The sequence below is a fragment of the Centroberyx gerrardi genome, chromosome 11 (assembly GCF_048128805.1).
Source record: "Centroberyx gerrardi isolate f3 chromosome 11, fCenGer3.hap1.cur.20231027, whole genome shotgun sequence".
Lineage (NCBI taxonomy): Eukaryota > Metazoa > Chordata > Actinopteri > Beryciformes > Berycidae > Centroberyx > Centroberyx gerrardi.
In genome coordinates this window covers 31,144,439-31,170,122 of record NC_136007.1, presented here as the reverse complement: position 1 = coordinate 31,170,122, position 25,684 = coordinate 31,144,439, and the positions used below count along the sequence as shown (strand labels likewise).

At 39.4% G+C, this 25,684-nt stretch overlaps 3 protein-coding genes across 5 annotated transcripts in view; 1 reads left to right on the top strand and 2 right to left on the bottom strand.

Annotated features, from left to right (window-relative positions):
• hlcs (holocarboxylase synthetase (biotin-(proprionyl-CoA-carboxylase (ATP-hydrolysing)) ligase)) overlaps nt 1–9,186 on the bottom strand; it is a 42,815-nt gene extending 33,629 nt beyond the window's left edge. Inside the window, exons 1-5 of one of the 2 annotated variants that reach the window (XM_071926964.2) lie at nt 8,884–9,186; nt 4,905–5,048; nt 3,979–4,141; nt 2,276–3,324; nt 1,960–2,139 (exon numbers count right to left, since the gene is read on the bottom strand). In XM_071926964.2, coding sequence (XP_071783065.1) covers nt 1,960–2,139; nt 2,276–3,324; nt 3,979–4,141; nt 4,905–5,048; nt 8,884–9,144 — 1,797 coding nt within the window. In that variant the 5' untranslated portion in view covers nt 9,145–9,186. The remainder of the gene's footprint in view (nt 1–1,959; nt 2,140–2,275; nt 3,325–3,978; nt 4,142–4,904; nt 5,049–8,883) is intronic. The other variant, XM_071926966.2, reaches the window with a different exon arrangement.
• kcnj15 (potassium inwardly rectifying channel subfamily J member 15) overlaps nt 1–25,684 on the bottom strand; it is a 327,817-nt gene that overhangs the window by 261,988 nt on the left and 40,145 nt on the right. The window lies entirely within an intron of this gene.
• ttc3 (tetratricopeptide repeat domain 3) overlaps nt 13,621–25,684 on the top strand; it is a 39,640-nt gene continuing 27,576 nt past the window's right edge. For both annotated transcript variants that reach the window (XM_071926936.2, XM_078286821.1), the window contains exons 1-14: nt 13,621–13,755; nt 14,754–14,830; nt 14,914–14,956; nt 16,067–16,226; nt 16,339–16,420; nt 17,768–17,821; nt 19,453–19,585; nt 20,091–20,176; nt 20,348–20,442; nt 20,686–20,748; nt 22,263–22,317; nt 22,608–22,770; nt 23,569–23,599; nt 23,682–23,784. In XM_071926936.2, the coding sequence (XP_071783037.1) occupies nt 14,765–14,830; nt 14,914–14,956; nt 16,067–16,226; nt 16,339–16,420; nt 17,768–17,821; nt 19,453–19,585; nt 20,091–20,176; nt 20,348–20,442; nt 20,686–20,748; nt 22,263–22,317; nt 22,608–22,770; nt 23,569–23,599; nt 23,682–23,784 (1,134 nt within the window). In that variant the 5' untranslated portion in view covers nt 13,621–13,755; nt 14,754–14,764. The remainder of the gene's footprint in view (nt 13,756–14,753; nt 14,831–14,913; nt 14,957–16,066; nt 16,227–16,338; nt 16,421–17,767; nt 17,822–19,452; nt 19,586–20,090; nt 20,177–20,347; nt 20,443–20,685; nt 20,749–22,262; nt 22,318–22,607; nt 22,771–23,568; nt 23,600–23,681; nt 23,785–25,684) is intronic.

Below are 25,684 nucleotides of genomic sequence, written 5' to 3'. Positions count from 1 at the left end.
ATATGTGGTCCGAAACAGGGATAAAGCTGAGCAAATTCTGGCCGATCCCTCATATCCTCGTTTTAATGAGTCTGACAAGCTTCCCTCTGGGAGGCGCTATAGGATGCCCAGAGCCTCAAAAAACATACCATTGCTCTGATGAATTCTTAATGTATTGCTCTATTAGTTTCTACCATGGCACTTTGATTGATTTGATCAATTTAATGTACTGGCTGGCCGGTCTGTTTGGGGACTGTGCTGTTTGTTGCTGTGTTGTCTGTAGTGTGCTTTTGTGTGGTTCATGTATTTTTACTACAACCATGATGAAGCCAAAGGCAAATTTTCACAAAAGTGGACAATAAAGTATCTATCTATCAAAGTATCTATCTATCTATCTATCTATCTATCTATCTATCTATCTATCTATCTATCTATCTATCTAGTATTTGTTCAGCCAACCAGTGTGCATGTGTGTCCATACAAGGACACTGTAAATGATCAAAAGCTGTGGGTTGGGTGAAAAGGAAAAAATTTGTTGAAAGACTTAATGTAAATCCATATATTTAAATACAACTGAAGCCAAAAACATTTCACATCAACACAGCAAACAACCAACACTGATTGATTCAAAGAATACATTTACAGTACTTAACATGATTTACATTTAATATGCATCTATACGCTACTCTATATAACAAGCTGTCCTGTGATGTCATGCGGCAAGTTTCTAATTAGATTGTGACTAATGCATTCTTGCAAGTGAAGCTCATGATTCCATGGTCTTGTTTCTACTGTGCAACCAATTGCATTTGTCCCTCACTCAGTTATTCAAAATGTAAGCAATCTTATTGTTCTTCTGTTGTCCTCCTTGTTGTGTTTTGTTGTCATTTTGTTTCTGTCATCCAATGCAGTTGTGTTATTGCTTGGCATTTTAATTTTCATTCTTTTGGCAGCCCTTGGCAGCAGTGGTGGCAAACATGTAGATCTTGGTTTGTTGGCTAAGTGACTAGGATTTTGGTGAAGTCCATGTTGAACTGCATGTCTGAACTGCCTGTGGTAGTAAGCTTTATAGGCCAGCAGATGGACCTGTTTGAATAGTTTATCTTTCATGTGCTTGAACCTACGGTGGCAAACTCTACTGTCCTGCAGATGGTGCTGGTTGTCACTGAAACGGTCACTGAAATGGTTCCCCATAAAGCTGCATAGAAAAGGATATTTTTTGTGTATATACAGTATGTCTCTTTGAGTTGAGAATTACTTTCATCATCATGTTGTGTTAAGATGGTAATAAATAACTATAACAATGGATTGTACAATCTCTGGATGCCATTTTATTCTATTCTATTATATTCTATTTTAGAGTCACCTTTAATCAATATACTTGATGTTTGTATTGTATTATGGGTAGTGTTATGTTGAGAAACTCCTTGGGACTGGCTACTGAAGTTCCTGCTCCTAAGCTACGTCAAGATAGCTAGAACAAGAGTGGATTTTGCCTTCAAAATAAAAGCATAACAATTTTGAAATACGTTTGTTAATAAGAGTTTTATTTTGAAGGACGTGACCCTATTTTTTACTCCTGCTGGCTTGACACTCATTCCTAGTAGCTGTACTTGAGTTTGCATGCGTTATGGATTTTGTAGATTTAGGGGATTGTAAGCACATTTGGTCTTCAACAGATAGATATAGTCACAAGTCAAAGGTAGCATCCTATGGTTAGATTTGAAAGACGGTGAACTAATAACCTAACATGTTTCTGCTCCAAACCCTTTGTTGTCTATAAAAGGTGTTGCTAAAAGATTAGAGCTGTTGTCTGGATCCATGACAGTCATAGAAAACACATCTATTACATGACTTGCCAAGATGCTGATGAGAATGTAACTAGCAGTAAGCTAGTTTCACTTATCTTCATTGTCTCCTTCTCTCATTTCTCCGGCCTAACAAAGCTGAGTATTGACAGATGAGTACTGTAGGCCTTACCTGAGAGGTGGATAGTAGGTAGACTGGACTGGGGGCTGGGGCCTGGTTTAGTTCACAGCTAAGGCCCAGAGAGGTAAGGATCTCTGTCAAGACCTCGTAACGCCGTGCATTGCTAACTTTCAGTTCATCAAAATCTTCTGATGTCACATTCTGCGATTCGGGAACCATTTCCAGATGTACCTGCAGGTAGGTAAATTATGTCTAAGACACAAACTTTGAAACATTGACTTATATGGCATAACGTAGCAGGACTCTAAAGGACATCCATGTGGTCATATTAGAAGAATCATCTCTCAATCATGTCCCATGTCTTTACCTGACACAGGACAGCTTCCCCTTCGTCCTCTCCATGGGTCATCCTGACGACGACCATATCCCTCTCCCGATGGGAGACTTCCCCCTTCAGCTCCCCCCACAGCTCCACCTCCCCTCCTCCTCGAGTGTCCCTGACGAAGACCTTCCCCGTGGCCAACACACTCAGCTCCAGCTCTGTACTGTCCTCCCTGGTGAAACACAGCCTGCTGACCTGCCTGCATCGGCTCTCCCTGACCTCCAGAGATAGCCCTGCGGGGCACAGGGTGGAGGCCAGCCCCAGGACCCTGCCACCCTTGCCCAGGTAGGAGAGGAACTGTGTCTGAAGCTGGGGGGTCAAGGCTTCTTCCTCTGCTAGCACCAGGAGCCTGGTGTTGTCCATCCAGGGCTCGCTCAGAGCCTGTTGTGGCTGCAGGGGGTAAACTATATAGTTCTCCATGTTGATGCACTCTGTTAGCAGCTGGTGGATTGCTTGGAAACGCTCTTGGCAACCACCCGTGTACACCAGCACATTGGGTGGTTTACCACTACAGTCAACTCTACCACTTTGACCGAGAAACCCTTTGGCATCATCCTCAAATTCATCTAGAGTCTCATCCCTGCTATCCAGGCCAGTGGAATTATCGTCGGGAAGGTCAGGAATGTTCTCAGCTGAGGCATATTTGACAGAGAGGATGGTGCTGTTCTCCAGCTCCAAACATTCATGGCAGCTGGACAGATGGAGGTGGTGGCCATGGCCCTCCATGTGGTGATGGTTCCCCAAGGAGTGCTCCTCCAAGTCACCAACTGGTCCCAGATCCTGGGTGCTGTGGAGGGGCTCTGAGCCTCTTCGCTCCTCTAACCTCCTCTTGACCTCCGGGGCGAGGAGAAGGCTGCCTTTACGGCACTGTATGTGCTGGAGGTCAGCTGGCCAGTGACAAGGCGAAGGCGAAGGCTCAGAGAGAACTATCTCAGTCTGGGTGCTGCTGAGCAGGAGGGAAGTCAAATTCTTTGGGGTCTCTGGATGTTGCTTCTCCAGCAGCTCTTTGAGGGCAGATTCTTGGAGGAGGACAGCTAAGGGAATGTCACAAAAGCACAAAAATGTAAAAGAATGTCATTGCACTCTGATGATTCAGTGTTGTTGCAGGTGCATGGAACAAACATCAAGAAGACAAAACAAAAACCCTGACAATGTGACCCATAGAGCGCCTGCTGTCGCGGGGCTAAAAATAACTTTTTAACTCATTCTAAACATCATACCACATACCTACTTGCCAATTTATGCCAAAGAAAAATGACAAATTGTATTATTATATCAAAATCTCATTACTTTCTCGCCCCTCCGCCCATCCCATCAAATATAACTGTGTTTCTCTCCCTAACTGATATCCCATTGGTTTACACTTTTGAATGATCCCTCCCTGCATTATGTCCCACGTGTTAATAAATTGATTACTTTGGCTAGATTAATGTTACAAAATTGAAAATTTTAAGCCATCATTGAGATGCAAAATGTGCCTGCTATTTGTCTCAAATCAATTTTCTCTTGTACATGTGTATTCCTGACAATTAAAATGGGTAAATAAGGAAAACAAGCAATTAAGCGCCACATCTGATGCGAATTGAGAAATGAAGACATATGTAAAAGTGGTATAAATTAGTGATATAAAAATACAATTGAATATAAATAGGCTATATGTTGATGAGAATTAATTTGAGGCCACCTACGGACTATCTTTGAAGGCATAAGTCCATTGTCCAGTTGAAGGCGATCTTCAATAAAGGCCACCCCCAGGCGACTGAAGTTATCCACACTGGCCTGAGCCACCGCCCTGAACGGCTGGCCAGGGCTACAGGCCAGAGGAAGACAGTAGTCAGACCACTTCAGCACCTGAACACAGCAGAGACGACTGATTAGCAGACACTCTGTACTAAACAGTATATGTAAAGTTTATGGATGTAAGAGTATATGAGGACTCGAAGATTAACATAGCGAGAACTCAATGGCACAGTATAGTGATTAGTAAGGCAACTGTTAAATCAAGCAGAATTCAAATAAACCCATGCATGCACATACAAATCCTCAGTCAAATGTTCTTGTATTTCTTAATCTGTCGCAGTGAATTAACTGCTTACTTCACTCATGTCTGTGAGTGAAGATGGATGTAAAGTTAAATGAATCAAAGTAAAATGACATTAGAACAAAATCATACCGCTGGCAAACTAAAAACAGCATCTTCTCAGTAGTATCAGTATTTTCTTAAATATTCATAACGTTCCATTCTGATTGGTGCATGATCAACAAGGCGGCTGGAAACTGAGGCACATATACACCTTATCCTGTTTACTGTTTGTTTGTTGCCACCTGTTTAACTTTTGTTTCCATGGTAGCATTTGTAATTTTTTCATATAGTAATGTAGGCCTACGCAGAGAGAGAGATGCATATATGCAGTTCATCCCGAATGCAATAACTGATAGTTGGAAAGAGACATCAATGGGAACTAGAGATTCCTGGAGCAGATAACAACAGAAGTTGACTGTTGGGGAACTCGGGTCGAGGTATATCTGCTAAAAAGTTCAAATGCAAAATTGCAATTAGAATTACTTTGAGAAATGATGTTTCGCTATTTGTTAAGTGATGTGTGATGCGTACTTTCTTATTCGATGTGTGAGGAGAATGGTAGCCCACTCTGTGTCCTGAAGTGGCTTCTATGATGAACGAAATATTCTCTATTCGTGGACCACAAACCAGAGAGGACCCCAACAACACAGTCCACTTGCTGAGGTCATCACATGCCTAGGGACAGTACAGACAACATAAGACACTGACGGCTACAGACACTAGTGAAGAAAGCTGTTATACAGTCAGTTAGTAATTAGTGAGACAATTCATCTAAATTATTTGACCAAAATGACAAAATTGACATCAGTAATGTAGGTAGTGCATTTTCAAACTGGTAAGCTTCACAGGCTACCATGTGGCCACATCTCCCTGCAACACAGATGCAACAACTAGCTACTAGCCTTGCTAGATTTCCACTCAACATTAGTAAAAACACAGACCTATGGGAGACAATAGGTAAACTCACATGCACACAGTACTTCAGCTACTATGAATAATCAGATAAAGTTAATGGTTCAGTGGTTTAAGTGTTTATGTGGATTGAAGTAAGACAATCTCCCTGAGTAACCCTGGTTTACATGGATTTATTTGGTAGTCAGGTTAGTTCATGTGATGCAGTGAGATCCAGCCTGTGGCCATTTTGATATCATAAGAGAAATGCTGTAAGATTTTGTCAGATTTCTTGGTATTTGTTGTTGTTGACCTTGTTACAAAACACCTTAGTAGCAGTTTTATTCTCAGTGTTAGCAGAAAGCAGATGCGGCTGCAATGTACTCAAGTCTCCATGCTGTTGCGTGTGTAAAACACACCGCCACTGCATCCACGTCAACTAGACACATGTACCAAACTGATGAACTTACAGCCTGATTGTTTTGGTCTGCACCATTGTGGCGAAGTTTACTTTGTTGCATTTTTGTATTTGGTAGGTTTAGGTTCACACTGCCCAATTACAAGCGAACTAGGCCTCGTAAACAAAAGTCTCGCCTTCCTGGCCACTGCCATGTTCCAGAGGGAGATATGTGAGCGGGCGGGGATATCACAGCACATCCATCAGCCACACCAGAGATGTCCATGCTATTACTGGCCTGCCAAACACCATCAGAGCAATGGACTGCACACATGTGCACAACAAAGCACCCAAAAGTCTTTCCTTAACAATAACACTGTTGGATGTGCTTAGACACTACAGGCAGAAAGCTCCTGCCCAGCTGCACCCAACTCCTCATTTGACACTGTGCCATGTACACATACCTCAGACCTGAGTTTTATTGTATGTAGTTACAAAGCTGAGAAATTTGTTGTATGTTATAATTTATAGTATGTTGAAGAAGCTGAAGAATTCAGTTTATTTTATGTTCTAATTAGACCGCTGAAGAATTTTTATTATGCATTTATTGTTTCCCAAATAAGTCAAAAGAAAAAAAAAATCGAACATTTTGTACGTCTGATTTATCATAGCATGACATCTGATTCATTAAAAAAAATAAAAAATAAAATAAAAAAAGGAATAATCATAACAATAACAAATTGGGCTAATATTGTCATAAGATAAGGAACATTTGGATTTGTTAAGGCAAAGACAATCATGGAATCAAACTATGCCACTGACAAAGATCCCTGTTAGGAACAAATTATGTGGTTAATATTGAAACAATATCATAACAAACTTATGTTGCTGTTCTTGTTCTCGTAGCCATGACAAAAATGAATACAACTGGATTTAAAAGCTCAAGAATGCCTCAACTAGGACAGTGTTATGTTAGTCTATGCCAAAACCTGGTGTCTATAAAAGCATACATTTGGAATAGAGGGGATATGTGTGTTAAGTTGGCCAAGATGACAAAGCCAGACCGGCTGTGCTTAGGCAACACCTAAGCCTCTTTTGAGCCAGGAAAAACCCTGCACTATTAAAACTACATCACTCTATAGCTGTACTCTATCAAACTACATCACTCCTCTATACTGTAGCTGTACACTATCAAACTACATCACTCCTCTATAGCTGAACACTATCAAACTACATCACTCCTCTATAGCTGAACACTATCAAACTACATCACTCCTCTATAGCTGAACACTATCAAACTACATCACTCCTCTGTAGCTATACTTTATCAAACTACATCACTCCTCTATACTGTAGCTGTACACTATCAAACTACATCACTCCTCTATAGCTGAACACTATCAAACTACATCACTCCTCTGTAGCTATACTTTATCAAACTACATCACTCCTCTATACTGTAGCTGTACACTATCAAACTACATCACTCCTCTGTAGCTGAACACTATCAAACTACATCACTCCTCTATAGCTGAACACTATCAAACTACATCACTCCTCTGTAGCTATACTCTATCAAACTACATCACTCCTCTGTAGCTGAACACTATCAAACTACATCACTCGTCTAGCTATACTTTATCAAACTACATCACTCCTCTATACTGTAGCTATACTCTATCAAACTACATCACTCCTCTATAGCTGAACACCATCAAACTACATCACTCCTCTGTAGCTATACTCTATCAAACTACATCACTCCTCTGTAGCTGAACACTATCAAACTACATCACTCCTCTGTAGCTATACTCTATCAAACTACATCACTCCTCTGTAGCTGAACACTATCAAACTACATCACTCGTCTACAGTGCCTTCAGACAATATTCAACACAAATCTGCATTTTGTGGTGTTTCAGCATTAATTCAAAATGGATTAAGTTAGGATTTTTTTTTGCCACTGACAAGAAGCAAATGTCATTCTAGGCATTGGAAACACCTGGTTATACCTTACCAGGCAATAGAGGAGGTTGTGGGCGGTGCTCACTAGCACATAATTCTCTATTGGCTGGTCAGTTGTTAACAGAACCAACCGATTTCTTTATTTTGGTTGCCATACTACACAAGAAGTTAGTTTCCTCTACCTAGGATAAGGCTACATAATGAAGTAGCCTAAATCTAAGTGTTTTGGATTCACAGTGCAATCGTTCGGCTACAAAATACTTTAGAATATGCTGCATGAGCTTTTAAGAGTCATTCTATTCTCACTCTAAACAAGCATATCTTATTCACTTCAATAGTTTGTTAGAAGGCTGAGATGGAACTGCAGGGGCAAACTAACTTTTGTGTGCAGAGTTTCCGCTGAGTAGTTAATCACAGAATTCACATTTAGGGTTGAAAAGATCCTTTAAGTTAAAGGGTTATGGTTAATTAAAGGGTTATGGTTATGGTTAGGTTTACTCAGTCATAAATATAAAGCAAGGTAAACTATATGATCTCCAGACAGTGTTGTGAAGCATCACAACCACCAATATAAACAAAAATCAATTACATTTTCAGAAAAGTATTAGCCTAATTCTTTAGAAACTATAACTAATGTGTAGTATGAATTTATGTCAGAAAGATTTACGCCAGCCTAAAAATGTGGTAAACTGAATTTAGGTGGTTTTACCCTCCACTTTTAGAGGTTTATGGTTAGGATGATTGGTGTATGAGTTAGGGGTTAGGGTTTAGTAAAGTGTTACAGTTAGGGATAGGGTTAATTAAAGTCAGTTGGAGGTAGTAAAAGGGTTATTGTTATGTTTAGTTGAAGGGTTATGGTTAGGGTTAATCAATGGGTTGTGGTTAATTGGTATGGTTAGCTAAATGTTTATGGTTAGGGTTCGTTTAATAGTTAGGGTTAGTTTAAGGACAGACTTCCACCAAAGGTCAAATTAAGTAGTCCAGTGGTTCTCAATCCTGGTCCTCGGGATCCTGAGTAGGTTACTGCTGGTTTTCTATCTTAAGAGGGAGTTAATTGCATTCAGTGTGTATCCCAAGTGTAAATCAGTTGCTGTTTAGACAGGTAAAGGTCTGAGTCCTGAGAACTACTGAACTGTTCAGACATGTAAATAAGGCTGTGACAGGCCCAGACATTGCCCACTGACTATATGAACATATCTGATAAATGCACCGCTAATGGTGCATTTATCAGCTAAGGTCAGCTCCATTAGCTCCAACCTGAGGCTGCGTTACATAGACGGCCTTGTCTCCCAGCTGGAGGAAGACGTTTTCCTCGGGCAAAGGCAGACTGGGTTGCCGCCGTGTAGCGGATGTGTGGCGGCCTCTCGGCGGGGCTGTGACCGGTGCTGACGCCGGGCTGGAGCAGAAGCTGAAGCTGAAGCTGCTACTGTTCAGTCTGGATAAACTGTTCCGGATTAACACCGAGTAGCACTTATGGAAGCGCACCCACAGATAGACGTAGCACAGCGTTATTAACATCTTAACCAGCCTACATACAGAAGGCCATCGTTGTTGCTCTCCTCGCCATTAACACACAGCGGACACAATATTATCACGCTGCGAACAGGAGCACGGACAGCTTCCGGTCACAGCCTTCAAAATAAAGCACTTACTGACAAATGCGTTTCAATGTTTTTGACTACTACAAAAGTGTGAAAATATTTTTTTTTAATATCCTTTTCACATTATATAGATAGGCTAACCCAGGCCGGCTAAGTACAGGGGCTCCCATTCTATTAAAAATAGATTTAAAATAGATTTTATAAAATAGTAGACATTCTTCCATGTTGTTTGGTAGAAATTTGGTGTTGGAGAATTTCTGAATTTTGACAGCTTAACATATGTGACAAGCACAGGGAATTTCAATCACAATATTCTGCTGACGGGCCACAGGGACTGGGGCTCCCATTCTACCTTTAGGACTCTGAAATCGATTAAAATTGACTTTTATAAGATAGTATATACCCTTCCAGGTTGTCTGGTGTTTGAGAATTTTTTTGTTTTTTTTGGCAGTTGGCCTATATGTTGTGTAATAACGACATTTAGCAAAAAAAGTATTTTGTTATTATGCCTATACGAATACTTTCTATTTTCTTTTTCCAGGACTACTAATTTTGCGCTTTTGTTTTGAAGGCAACATCACCTTACTTCCGGTCTAGTTAACTCTAATTGACTTGACGCAGAAGACACGCAAAACATCGGTCACATGAAGGCACATGCAAAACGACCGATGGACTTTTGTTCCCTCAGTAAGGTCTGTCAGGCAGCTGCCTCCCACAAGGCTGTAGGGATGGACGATTCCACATTTCTTCCTTGTAATGGAATTGATGGAATCGATTATAAATCGATTCCAATTCCAAATGAAAATCAACACAAAAATTTAAATTTTACGCTGGATGGCATTCAGAATTTGTCCCTCCCCCCTCCCCACTTGTTGTGAAATGGATCAGACCAAGGCAGTCGAACGCAGATTAGGCCTCAATCTGAATGAGTTAATTACAAATTCATTTAAATGAAACAGTTTCTATGATTCCAGAGTTGGGAGTCGACTCTGATTCCGTTTATTAGTAGAATCGATTCTCAGAATCGACGTGATAGAATTGAGAATCGACTCTTTTGGAGTTGACTCTCCATCCCTACAAGGCTGCACACCTCCGTCTGCAATGAGACAACCACAAGTTTTGAACACTCTGCACCACATGCTAGCCCTGAGCCAATGAAAAAGGTGCAATCTACACATTTTGCTTATGAAGTGTAAAACACTCCAAAAACTTCTCCAAACTTTCCAAAAGTTTGTAACTTTACATGATTTAAGACAGCCGACGATCTTGCCTTTTTAGTGAATGTGTGTTAGAAACCTCTTGATAAATAAAACTAAACTTGATTTGATTTGAAGGCATGTGAGCTGCAGTTAGCCGGCTAGCTAGCTAACTTAGTAGCTAAAGTTTTGGAGATGTGCTGATCGTTTAATGATTTCCTCCTAAAATGTTGTATCGCTCACTGTAGTGATTATACATGAGAACTCACTTCAATGATATTCTGTCACTGTCAAAATATTAACAATTGAGGGAGACTTTTAGAAAGCAGCATTGGCCTGCCAGACTGCATTTCACAATTGTTTCCTCAAAGACAGCAGGTACAACGTGAAACATGCTAAACAATAGAAGCAGTGTCTTGGGTGGCGCAATGACATCTGAAGCTGCCCAGCAAGCCAAGCAAGATGCCAGGCAATGCAGGTTCATTCCATTCCATGATGTTTGAAGTGTGGCATTAAGGCACAGGATTCCCTTTCGCTCATGGATGACAGCTGTCTAAATTATTCCAAGGCTCATATTTTATCCACATATACATGTTTCACAAAGATAACAAATGTGGAATTCATCTAAACTATGTCTACTCCTAATGAGCCTCATGGAGGTACAACACCTAAATACATTTCTTAAGCTGATGTGTGTGAGTTATTGTTGAACTTTTATCCTTTTTGACTTGGGTTAGACAATGATCATGTAGGCTATTTGACATCTTACTAGCAATGAACCAAAGTTTTATTCCCCTAAATGACCATAGATGTAGCTGTAAGGTGCAAAATAAACAGTGGAAGGCTGTTAATGAGGTTTAGTAAAAAAAAAAAAAAAAAAGTGTTATCCCTGAAGGAAAATTCCATGGCAACTCACACAAACGCTATTCATAAGACAGATGAATACAGAATGAGAGATGCATCAAGGTTTTTAAACACAGCAAACCAACAGGTCGCCCGGAGAAGACCCAGAAATTCCCCATGAAGATTTTCAATGCAGAGATTAAATCACTGCACTATGAACTATTTGTGTTCTCTGCAACAATTAACAACAACAATTTCTAATATGAAATCCACTACCTGCTCATTAGATATTGTTCCCATCAACTTTCTTGTTACGTTAGCCACTGGTACTATTCCTTCTACCTTCAATGCCATTCAGCCACTTCTTAAGAAGCCTAACCTCAACCCCCAGGACCCAAGTGATTACAGACTAATTACCAAAGTCTCCAACCAGCTGGTATCTTTTATGAATCAAAACATTTTTTTTTTATTACTTTTTATTTAATACATTTCATCCATGCCTGTACTTTGGTCAAGTCAGGCTGGTTTGCCATGCATATAATAAAACAAAGACAAAGAATACACCTGACATCCAGTGGGAAATTTACTTTCAATATCGTCTGGACTTCCTTATGTATTGCTTCCCAGAATGATTTTAATACTGGGCAAAACCATAAGATGTGAGAGAGGTTAGCAGTGTGATCCCCACAGTTCCTCCAGCACTTTGGAGTAATCTTGTCATCGTATTTTGCCTGTTGAACTGGTGTTATGAAGTAATGGAGTTGTATCTTCCAAGAATACACCCGCCAAAAAAGTGAATTTGTTGTTTTGTGGGTGTTGATATTCATTTCCCTCCATTCATCTTCTGATATATCGGTTTCTAATTCCTCCTTCCATTTTTCCTTTGCCCTTATTTCATCCTGTCTATTGGTATTAGTAAGAATTTTGTAAACTGCAGATATTTGGTTATTTATTCTACTCATACTTTGGTTTTTCAAAATAAGCTTAACTAGGGGATGTACATCATTTGTAGTTTTATTCTGCATCTGACTACCTCCTATGTAGCTTCTAACCTGGAGGTAACGGAAAAAATGTGAATGTGGTAAATCATATTTTTGGGAGAGATTATCAAAAGAAGCAACTCCGTTGTCATTGATAAACTGTCCAAAGAAAATCAGGCCTTTCTGCTTTCAGAGATGAAATGTTTTGTCTATTTTATTGGGTGTAAATTCTGGGTCTCGTTCTATCTCCCTGAGAGAATCAAAACAATTTAATTGAAACTTTTCAGTCAGGTTTCAGATCACTCCAACGTACAGAGACTGCACTTCTTAAAGTAGCCTAACCAATGATCTTTTAGCAGCAGATGCTGGAAAATGCTCAGTTTTAAGTTTGTATATGGTCACATAATCTGGAAACACAATGTCTCTTTCCATATATGTAGATGACACTCAGTTGTACATACCCATAAATCCGAATGACCAAGACAGTTTAGCCACAATTACCCAACAGACATCAACTGCTGGATGTCACAAAACTTTTTACAACTCAACAAAAGCAAATCAGAAATAGTTTTAATTTAATCTATCTTCAAACATAAAGCCAGTTGCTAGAAATGTAGGTGTATTCTTCGACTCTAATCTAACATTTGATGAGCAAGTAAAGAAAGTTGTCCAGTCATATTCTTTGCAGTTGAGAAACATCTCTAAAATTAAATCATTTTTATCCATTACCAATATAGAAAAAGCCATGCATGCTTTTATTTCCTCTCGATTATCTCTCTTTTCTGTAATGAATTCATCTTTTATTTAATTTTATGTTTATTTTATTGTGTTTTGTTTTATCTTGTTTTATTTTTATTTTTTACTTTATTTATTGTGTCATTGTTTTATCTAGGCTACTATTTGTTTTGTGGTGCTATTCTTTTATTATCTCACGTTGTCTTTATATACTGTGAAGCACTTCAGTTTTAGAAAAGTGCTATATAAATAAAGTTTATTATCATTATTATAATTAGTGATACAACAGTAAATATTTTTGAGAAGAAATCATGTTAATTCTTGGCATTTCTCCAAAACTTTAGCTTCTAGGTTAGCTAGTTAGCCAGCTAACATGACTACCATGTGCAGTTTGTTCATCACTTGTGGTTGGCTCAGCGATTCAGTACAGCGATTGGCAGCATTGTAGGAGGTAGCTGCCTGACAGGCCGTACTGAGGGAATAAAGTCCCTCAGCTCCCTAAATTACAGGATTTACAAGGAGACAGTGAAGGTAGCAGTTCATACCATTCCCCCATGAATCATTGCGCGAATGGCGTTTGAACTTTCCCCTCCACGCGTTCTGACGACAAAGCGGCAGTACCATCTAGTATGGACGTACATCATTTACACTTCCGCTTACTAATATGAACAGAACTGTCCAAGTCAACTAAGCTTTCACACCGAAGTGACCGAGAGGCAAGTCTTTTCCGAATTCACAACTACAATCTATCAGCTGTTTAACCCACTGACAAACGTGAGTACGTTATGTTGGCTCGTGGCATGGTCGGTCGCGCCGCGCGCAAACTAGCAGCCAAGTGTCGTAGCTGCTAATCAACCAGATGTCTCGCTAGTATGCTAACATGACCAAACTAACTAACATCAAACAATGCCACGTAGTAAGATAGCATGCTAACACTACCAATACCAAACTAAAAATACCAGATAGTTTACTAACCTGATAACACTACTAAACGAACTACTGATACATAACAATGCCAGCTACTTAGCTAGCATGCTAACATTATTATATCAGGACCGATGACGTTACTTCTACCGGGAGGAGATTTTTTTGAGAGCCTTAAATGCTCAGTTCTGGTGACAACTGAGAGAAGGATTTAGCCAAATCTTAAATTCACCCCGAATGGTCTCCTGTACAGTATTTGCTGTTTACGGCCTCCATGTTCTACTGCTCAACATACTAACGTTATGGGGTGAAATTTAACATTGCTCTTAATGGATGACAAATGGGCATGGCCCTCCCTTTGGACCTGGTTCCATAATGTGAGCATGTAACGTTACAATGGTACTGTAAGACAGTCAAAGTAGAATAGTGTTTGCAAATAAAACATACTCAGATATTGGTGAATAGCCAATAACGACAACAAAAAATCTGACAAGACATCAACCACAGTAACAGTCATTCTTTTACTCTCTCCTTATTTCCCCTTTAAATCTCCAAATCCCATTAAGTTGCTTTAGAAAAGTGCTATAGCCTACAAATGCTCAATTCTGTTGACAGCTAAATTGAAAGGAAAAAACTATTAAGAATAATATATAATAATAATAATCCTTTCTCTTTTGTTTCTAAATGTATGACCTGTATGTTTATGAATTGTGTATTCTGTGTATTATGAATGTAATAACTATTCTCAAATATTTACATTATCATTAAAAGTCATTTCCATGTTTAGTTAAGCGTTGCAAGAAAAGCTTTGCCGAATTTGAGTGATTTGTGTCTAAATATTGTTACAGATTTGGACAAAATGTCAGATTCAGACTCTGATGCAGAATTTGTGGACTGGGAAGACGCCCGACATCGGATGAATTATGTGAGTTATACCACACTGATAAACAAAGTCTCTTTTTTTTAACCAACTACTTTCTGATCATAATGCATAATTTTCTCCCACAGATCTATGATAAAGACTGTGCAGTTGTCACCGTCCATCCTACAGGTAAGGGACACTGAAAACGATGTAAATATGGAAGGCCATAATGCTCTACCATGCATGGTTATTGCTGGGATTTGCATGAGGGTGAAGTGATCTTCTGTTGCATGAATATTTGTACTTGGTGACCAAAATGACAAAGTCTTTCATACAACAAAATCAACAATGTGGAAAAAGTGTAACCGCTTTTAGAACCATGTGTTAGAAGTGCAACCAAGCAAATCGTTCAGATTTTAAGTGTACTAACAATTTAGAAGTAACAAACATCTGTCCATGTATCAGTCTTACTGTGAAAACTGGTTTTCCAGATTCCAGTCCCTGTAACTTTAGCTAAGCATGATGGACTTGTCTGCACTCTTTGCTGTAATTGACCTTCTCTGGTGTTCATACCGATGAAGAACACATGAAGAAATAGCTGAATATGAACATCGGTCCAGATTGCGGTTTGACCTTGGTCCATTTGGTATAGGTTTTCCAAGCATGAAGAACTGCTGGCTATCAGATGTCAACACACTGTTTTGGGTTCGTCTCCTGTAGTTGGTTTGCATAACATTCTCACTCCTAATGAACCGCACCGCAGTTCTCTTGAAAGAGGACTGAGACTCGCATTTTCAGGCGTCTCTGTGCCGTTATTTGGGAGGAAGGAAAAGGAGGAAATGCTGCAGAGTTCATATAAACCAATGAGATCATGCTGGGCGCGACCAGTCTGAGTAGCATCACTGGATCATGGAAAAACAAAAAGTCCATAGCTGACAAACATTGACTTCTAACAATGTTGAGTAACAGAAGCTTGAAATCAATCAAATATTTTGAGCCTGAATTGTTACACTTAGATACCGGTTTACCACAAACCTTTTTAGCACAAAGTTAGAAATGATATGGAACAATTGGATTCTTACAGTGAGAATATGATAATAATACAAGTGTTTTAACATGACCGGTCTTGGAGAAACGTGTCAAAGCTAAAGGAATTCAGTGTTCAGGAGTTTTTTGACTTATAAATCACAGGATGGAAGTTATTTTCTTGGTGTTTTGAAAATGAAGATGTTAAACTGTGTTTGCCCTGCTTTCAGTGGATGGACCAACATATATTTTCTGCTTCTTTATGTTCTCCAGAAGCCATTTATGAGTGCTGGAACAGCATCCCTGTCAGCTTAAAAAAGGAGGCTGGCCAGCTGATGAGAATTTGTGCGTTTTGGTATCCCATTCTGCTGCAGCGCCAAGAGTCTAACAACACCACACGCTGGGCTGTGCAAATAGGCTTCATAGACTCAAAGTAAGTATACTTCTGATTAGGACTTGAATGGTTATTTTTAACTCCCAACATTTTACATTTGAATCTTTACTGTTTAGACTCCTTTATATCGTTTGTAATTGTCTTGTTCTAGTGACAGTGAAGACCTAACTCTGAGGCAGCTGTACAAGATTGAAATATTGGAAGCAGTTCTCAGAGCCTTGGAGAAAGGATGTGTAAGTTGTCTAATGAGCGGTTCAGTGTTAGTTCAGATGCTCTTTTCATGTTTGTGGTTCCACGCCTCCTGACCCGCACACGCCCCAGGTTTGGAATGGTTTGGCAAGGCGGCGGCTAATTGTTTCTTACATTAGTGTGTGTGAAATTAAAACTGATCTACTAATGCTCGACGCATAGATAGTTCCCCATCACATATTAGTTGTCACAATGAAGGATTATGTATGAGCTGTGGCAATATTTACTATCAGTATGTAAGGCCATTCATTTAATTATAATAAATGAAAATGACACTAAAACATACTTAAACAGTTGTTTCGTCTGATAACACAGTTCAATAATAATCTTTTTTTTATGCTGCCTTGAATGCTCATCTCAGCCAAATTGACAGTGAAACACAGTAGAAATGGAAAGGTTAATTTTTTTTTGACAGTATGATGATATAATGAAGCTGCAGTATGTGAAGTTGGATGGGCAGGTCGGTGTTGAATTCTTCAGCATGGATGCTGGCATTTTGTGATCAATCAAATCGAATGACATTGAACCATAGTTGTAGTGTGGCTGTGTTGTATACGCTATTACTTGTGCTGACTGCAGCAAGATTTTCCAAACCATAACTACCATTTAAATAGCAGAGCCTACATAGATCTTATTCTCACTTAGGGCTATCAGATTCTGCCCACCATTCTGCTCTATTACGCCCATGGTGTCACTCAAACGTTTAAATAATACTTTTGATTAAAATTTGGGTTAAACCCCCCCCCCCCCCCCATTTATTGTTTAGGTCTGAATTAATATTTATACCTCAAGATTTTTGTTGTTGTTTTTTTTAGGCTGCAACCACGCTACAACTGTCACACAGCAGCTATAAGGTCTTGCAATTAAAATCATAGCACAAAACTAGTCAGAAGAAAACTGCGTAGGCAATACCCTCCTTTTGACTTTTGTATGTGGGAGCATTGGAAGCAGTGTGTGCAGGGTTCTCACTTTGCATGATACTCCCATTCCAACACCTGCTAAAAATGTTCATTGGAAGGCGTGTCTCTCCTCTTGTTTGGAGTCTCACCCTGGGCTTTCATTTGAGTTTTTCCTTATGCAGGTAAACATAACCACAAGCTGAGCATTGCAAATACTTTGAAATAAATAAAAGAGTCATTGCACAATATATAACACACCTTCATTGCTCCTGGGAGAGAATTGCCATAGCATAGATTGACTATCGAGTATTTTTTCAGCTTCAACAGACATAACCCACATAACTGGATATAGGCCAACCTCACACTGCTGACTCTATTGTGCTTTAGCTTTTGATCCAAAATGCTCATGCTCTGACTTGTTCTCTGTTCCAGTTTAACCGGGACCAAACAATGCATGTGATCTGGATAAGCAATAAGTTTAACTTGGTAAGTTTTACAAATGATCTTATACATTGAATATGCTAGAGAATGTCATCACTTGTCTTGGGGAATGTGTCTAACAACATTTGACCTCTGGGCTATTTTCCAGCCGTCCAGTGTTCATTATTGTCATTGGCTATTGAAATTAATGTTTTGCTTGGCAGGCAAACAAGGGTGTAATTTGAATAGGCTAACAGTATGAGTAATATGCCTCCTTGCCAGTTGAGCCTGACTAAGTTCCTGGCAGCAGTAGCAAAGACTATTTGCTAACTGCAACTCTTTCTCCATAACACTTCATGCCAGACCTGGCTGAGCAAAGCTCTTAACCTGGCGTGGGTAGTAGATAAGATGGACCTGAAGGGCTAGTCGGAACAAATATATTCAACTAAACTCACTGGTATTAGCTGTGCCCATCCCCTTTTTAACAGTAATTTCACTGCAGTGGCCAAATGAACACTTCAGATTGCGAATTGACCAAAGTAGGATGAAAAAGTGTCACAAAATTGACAGTTACACAAAGAACCAACTAAACACTCTGGCGTGCATGTAAATTAAATGTGGTCTAAAAGACAGTTGGTGACATTCACTGTTTTGCAGTGCCTGCTAGCTTGGTAGCTTCCATCTGGCTAGCTTAATGAATATTTAGACAGGTTGCCTGTATGTCCTCAACTCCGCTGTCTCCTCAGGAATGGCAGCTCTGGAAAGAAGCCCTTGCTCTTTGATTCTGTGGGACAGACACCAAAAGCTGATGATTACTGTTTGTTTTAGATCAATGTCAGTATGGTGAATCTTGTGCTGTCAAACTCCATTGGCGCTGCGATGCAAATATCTCAATGCGATGTCACATTGTCTACATTTGGCCAGTTACCCAAAGGAATAAGAACAAGCACAGATCCTGTAGAGACCCACAGCGCATGTTCAATGCTATGCACCGAAGCACTGCGACACAGTTAAATTACCTAAATCCACTAACGTTACTTAAATACCACAAGGTAACGTTAAAGGCACCTAGCGTTAAAGTCTGTATGGCAGCGAAGACAAGTTACTGTCTACAAATCCCCGTTACTGACTGTGGAATGTTAAGTTTGACTTTTGTTTTCACACCAGGAGACTCTGTGGACTGAGTTCAGTGCTGGTTCAGTGCTGGTCTGCTGTCTGTACATCTCCAAATTACAGACATGATGTGATGCAACATCAGGCGCATTAGAGATCGATTTAGATCCATTTCTGTACACTGAGCAACTTTTGATTTTGTGCCTCTGTATGGGAAACACTGCATCGCACAGTCAAAAACGCCCTCTAGAGGCCATCTGATGAATCGCATCATCTAAGCGTTACCTGAATGACTGACTGACTGACCCGAATTTGCCTCGTGATGCCCTCGGCTGCGCCGTGGGAAAAATACACCACCAAAACATGGCAATGACTGTTTTTTAACAGTGTTAAAGTGTTCTAGGGTGGATTTTTCCTTTTTAAGTGAGCATGGATCAACACAATTTGAGCCTGTAAGTTTAGTCTTTGAATGTCTTTGGTGCTTCGCTCAGAGTGAGATGGAGTTGGTGGGTTCTCTGTTACTGAGCTATAACTGAGTGCAAGTGTGATTATAACTGAGGGTAAGTGTGACTATGTACCACCAGCGCTCTTCAGAGGTTCTGGATGATGCTTTACGCTGGTTGGAGCGAACAGAAGAACCTGCTATCTGCCAGCGCATCCTGGAGTTTGGCCATGGACAGACCTGCTACACTGCCCTGCAGCACATCTTCACAGAGTGTAAGAAACACACCCCACACCGCTGTTCTGCTACCAAACCTTTCAATTTTACACTTACACAATGTGCTCTATTTTATCAAGCGGCAAGAAAATTCATGTGAACGTAAAGTCAAACTAAAGAAATATTTAGTGTACAACAGTGCGGTAGGCTTTGGTGATCAGTGGATGTGAGAGCTGATTATGGCCTGAATTTTACGTCTTCGTCATAAATGTCTAGACATCTTTTCACTTTGATGGGATAGAGGCTTTTTGTAGGCCCCAGACAAATAACTATTTGTCTGGGGCAATTATTTTATAGCCCAAAAAATATTCTTTAAGTTCATGAGTTGCACAAACATTAAAGAAAGACTGTAAATATGTAATTAGACACAGTGGCAATCTTATATTATAGTGCTCAGACACAGAAAATTTGGCTATGGTTAGGTATCTGGGTAGTAGGATTATGTTTCCATGCCAGCGATTTTCAAGGTGAATGAACAGAAACTCCCCTTTTGTCTTGAATCAGACGCGCAGTATATTCGGGCCATGGGTATCAACACGGAGGGGACGATGACAGCGCTGGCTGCTCGACCATGTCAATGGGCTATAGAGGTAAGGAACATCAACAACACGCTGACTCTGGGACACGGCATACATTTTGGCCAGATTTTCCTGAAATTTATCTTCCACAATTTATCTTTCATGAAGGATGCCAATAATTCTGGAGTTGACTGTATGTGCCTGTGAGAATAATTGTGGTCTGTCGTGTTCCTCTCCTCCCAGAAAAGTGAAGAGATGAAGAGTAAAGGCAATGCGAACTTTCAGAAAAAGAAGTACGATGCCGCTGTGAGGTTTTACTCCCAGGCCATCAGATATTAGTAAGTTGTTTTGTTTGTTTTTTGTCGATTTTCTGAACAGATGTCTAAAGCTTCAGTCCTCTGCCAGTCTCCTTCAGCAGAGAACTAACACTTGAATCTGATTTTGTCATCGAGATGTAATCTAGAACTTCTAAATTTCTAGATTGTTTTAACATGAATATATTACATACTATATTGCATACACAACTTGGATGTTAAAATCAGTGTTTGTTTCGTAACTTGAATCCATCTCTTCTTTTCTAGCCCTGAAAACCACATTATTTACGGGAACAGAGCCCTATGCTATATCCGATGTGAGAAATATCTGTAAGTATCAGTTATGGCAGATAATAGAATTCATCAAATTTGAGCACTCACAGAGTACAATCACTACAGCTATTTACAAATTCAGATTTTAATTCCTATATACGTGTAAGTACCCAGTACAATAGTTGTATTGTTTTTTCAGTTTATGAAAGCATAGATACATACAGTACATTTCAGACAATTTATTGCGAAGCAGTTATTTTAGAGATACAAGATTTCTGTAAACAAAATGCAAGATATCCATGGTACACACATGGTTGTTCCATAGATAAGGTAAGCCTAATATTAGTTTAACAATTTTCACAAATATCCTGAAAATATCTTCGAAAACGATAAATTTAATGTTTAAAGGATAGTACCAGTTATTTTCAATCTAGGCCTTATTTTCCTAGTTTTTGCCATTATAACGATTGTGTTCAGAATTTCATGGCTTACCTCAATGTAGTGCTTTTCATACCTCCAGTTCTCCAACACACACACACAGGGCCAATGCAAACTCCAACAGTTGAACCTAAAAAGCGAACGTGCCCTTTCAATGCTCTACTTTCCAACTACTGCAGTATACTCCAGTTTCAGGCCATGGATAATCAGGTAAATCGGATGTAGGCAGGTCCCATTGCAGTGTGGTTATTATGTCGAAAGGCCGTATTTGAATCGCTTCTTGGGTTTGACATATTGGAGATTGCGTTGGCCCTGTGGCAGTGTTTTGGAGAACACAATCAATCATCATTATAGCAAAAACTGAAAATAAAGGTCCAGGTTAAAGACGAGATGAAATGAAAAATGCCTTTTTAACCCTTTTAGATCACATCCCCGGTCATACTGTGCACCTATTTAACAATATATGCCAAAAAAAATACCAAAAATCAATTTCATTGTATTCTTATATCAGAATTCAATCATGTTTTCTTCCTGTAAAACAAAATATGCCGTGTGCTTACGTAAGCATGCCCGTAACTAATTTCAACCAATAATATCATGACATCCACCCATCAATCAATCTTCAACTTTTAGCGCACAGAGCTAAGAGGCTAAGATTCATTAGTTAGCTAGTTAGCAACAGCATGGTACTTCGGTGTGTCTTCGGGTGTTATGACACACCCACTTTTCAACGTTCAAATCAAATTCCTCCCAACGTTATGTCCCGCCTGTCTTTCCTGTTTCACTCGGAAATACGTCATGATACGGAAGTTAGATACTCTCGAAATGCCGTTTCATCTCGACTTTAAAAACAACTGGAATTATCCTTTAATGTTTTGGAAATAAACCAAATTGTTGTTCCTGTAGCATAGGACAGTTCACCAAATGGACATTAACTTATGGAGCAGATGGCATTTATGCTAGGAGGAGTAAAAACCCTTTTGTTGGATGATATTTTATCATTCCCAGATCAGAGCAAGATTGACTGTTGACCTGTTGTAGGAAGTGTGACTCTTGGAAATGCATGGTGTTGCTCATGGAAGGTCCAAGGCTTACAGAATGTTTTAACCAAAACATGATTTTGAATATTGCAGAAAAGCTGTTGGTGATGGAAAACGTGCTACTCTGATAAAGCCACTGTGGGCTAAGGTACTTATCACTTTTGCAGTAATGTATAGTGCAAATGAAACAAAAAGATCAAGATACGTTGAATAAGTGACTTTTATTCAAAATGTCTTAAACGGAAATGGAAGTAGCATAGCCTTCAATTGACAGCTGTTTCATGTCTTCATTAGGAATATTCCTCAAGTGTCATTTTTGTGAGTGTTGTGTTGTGTACTGACTGTAACCAGAGGCCACTGCATATCTGTTGGCTGCTAGTTACTGATGTGACCCCATTAGTTAGAGTTGTTGGGACCGAATGTGTGGTTTGTGTACAGGGTCACTACCGGTACTGTGAGGCCTTGTTCTGCTTGGGAGAGGTCAAAAAAGCTATTGAAGCCAACAGCTTGGCCCAGACTCTGTGCAAGGAAGACCGCGAGGGAACGAAGGACCTGGAGCTGCAACACTGCAAGTTCCTCTGTGAAATGGAAAAAATCAAAGGTGCTTTCACTGCACTCTGGCCATGTTCAGAAAGGCAGCTCAAATCTGTTTGTTTTTTCTTTTCTGCATATCTGATATGCTTCTAAAGTCTGAACAGCAAAAACGCATCATTTTTTTCAGATCAGATTTAAACCATATTCGTAGGTGGTTTGAAATGCAATTCAAATCCCATCTCTGAAAATGCAACACTGTATGACTGCTCAGATTGGATTTGTAGGTATTTTTTTTTTTTTTTGGGGGGGGGGGGGGGTTTGGCCACACATGTATTTTGTGACAAGAAGAGTAGAGAACCCTAACCCTAGTATTAAAAACACATAATTTAAACACATTATTTGCCTCTAAGCTAGTTATACAATTATGAAACTCGGCTAACAAATAAAAATAACTCAGCTGATGAATGTGGCCTTAGTATATATGATGATAAAATAAAGGCGCATTTCACATGAGTTTTGAAGAGGTAGGTCTATATGGCAGGACTGGATGGGAAACCTTATTTCTCCACATCATTACTGATATGAATTAGAATACAGTAGAATTACTATAGTAGAATTAGAATACAGTAGAATCACTGTGTCATGCTGCCCTTTTTTTCTATTCATCTTTTTTTTTTTCAACAATACCTGGCGACATCGACGGTTAAATTGTGAAAGGCAAGAACACATCACCATAGCAATAGACAAACAATAGCAGACTACTTAAAAAAACAACCAACTACAGCTTGTATTACTTTATTGTGTTCAGCCAGGGTGTCGTCTGCAGTTCATAAGTAAAGATCATGTTTATGTGTTTACCTTTCAGCTGGACTGCCTAAGAAAAGCCACAGTAAAAGGTATGTACTGCCATACACATTGTAACAGGATGATAAATATGCTGACAGACTTAAATGAGTGTATTTTCTTGCCTTTCTACAGACCAGACAGTGCTAACAGAGCAGATACAGTGGAGTCACGACCAAAGACTGTAAAACCAGCTACTAAGGTTGATCCGACAACCAGTACAGCTCCACAAAGCAAGGTTACTAACTCTTTGTTAACCATACATATGTTTCCCTTACATTCATTCAGGAACAGTGGCAGCCAACTGCTGAAAAACATGCATTGTTAGAAAGAAAGCCCTGAAAGTTCACTTACTGCTTGTTCACACTGAGTGACACGATCAACAAGTCACCGGAAGTCCATTCATGTCCTGTAGAGCTGAACAACCAGGGTTGGCCACAGCTGAAGTTTTCATAGGCCATCAACAGCCAATTAGTTTCCTGCGCTTCCTTGTTTCCCTACCGGTGTGATTTTGTTTAGTTCCACCTGGCAGGTGCAAAATGGACGATTGATTACAGCCATTCAAAGTGGCCCAGTTCACCACAACTTCTATTTGAGAGACTGTATTTTTTTTTATTGATGCTACCTAAGTAGCACATGTACAGAAGAGGATTAGGGCCACGTGACAATTTTAGCTCTGAGATTAAAGTCATAATTCTGAGAAAAACGCCAGAATCCTGGCTTTAAAGTTAGAATCAGAATTCTGACTTATTTTCTCAGCATTGTGACTTCAGTCTCAGGATTCTGACTTTAAACTCAGAATTCTGATTTTTCTCAGAATTATGACTCAGAACCCAATGAATTTTTCACATGTTGCCCTAATCCTCTTCTGTACACATGCTAATTAGCTATGTCAACTCATTAAAACAAGGTAATGTTATGAAAGGCAACACCAAAGCAGTGAAAAATACATCATTTGCTTGCTCAAACAGGGCTCTGAATTGCAACCAAAACGGTGGCATTTGTGGTATATTATGTGCAACCAAACACTGCTGGCCTCTTGCATAGACATTTCCCCTCGCCTTTATGTATTTATCGTCAAAACAAATCACCTGGATAAGCCATTCATAACTAGTAGCACTGGAATACTGTCAGAAAATAAACTAACTTTACCCTCCTGTTACACATCAGACTTAAATGTTATGAACTGTCAAATCGTTTCAAGTCTCCAACACATTGAGAAAAACTATACATTCATGAAAAGACCGCATTACTTGATCAGATTAAAATTCACAATTTACATAGATGGATAAGTAGATTTGATAAATATCACATATAGCCTAAGCAATTAATTAATACTATGAGAAATAAAAAATGAAACGCATGTAAACGCAAATCTTTTTGCACTATCATTCCACAGGAAGTGGGGGGAAATCCACACGTGCACACACCAGTCAAATTAAAGTTTCCTGTAGCTAATCGGAGCAAGACATGATTTGTGTCTCCTCATTGCTTTGTATCCACAAGATGAGATTGACAAATGCCAAATGCAGATCTGTGACTTGATACAGGTTTTGTACTTGTGAGACACAACAGTGTGCATTTGTAGATATACATTTACACATGTGAATTTGTTTGCTCCAATCACAAGTGTATTATTTTTATTTTCACGTCACAAAACTTAATTCACATTTTAGAATCTTAGGAAACGTGTAAATACGGTAGTATTTGCACTCTATTCACTCCGTAAGCACCCATGTGCTCTTGTTTCTGTAAACTGCGACGCAAAGTGTGACGAAAGTGAAAGTAAAACGAGCACACCTTGTACTCGACAAAACAAAACCCAACCGAGAAAAGATTAAGAAGAGATCGTCTAAAAAGGGGTATCCGTCATCGTGTGGACATGGTTTGACTATAAAAACAGAAAACTGTAGAGAACTATCATCTGCAGCTGAGGTTTGTAGCGTGACTCATTGCCAGAGGTGGAAACACAGCAACCTGTTTTACCACCTAAAGACAAAACGTAAGTAGGCCACAAGTCTTGTCATTTCTTTTTAGTTTAGTTTTATCAGAAGTTTATGTGAGTGTTCCAATGAGAAATGTCAAAATACTTCAGTGTGATATCTACCCTTAAATCAACAAAATATTATGTATATTAA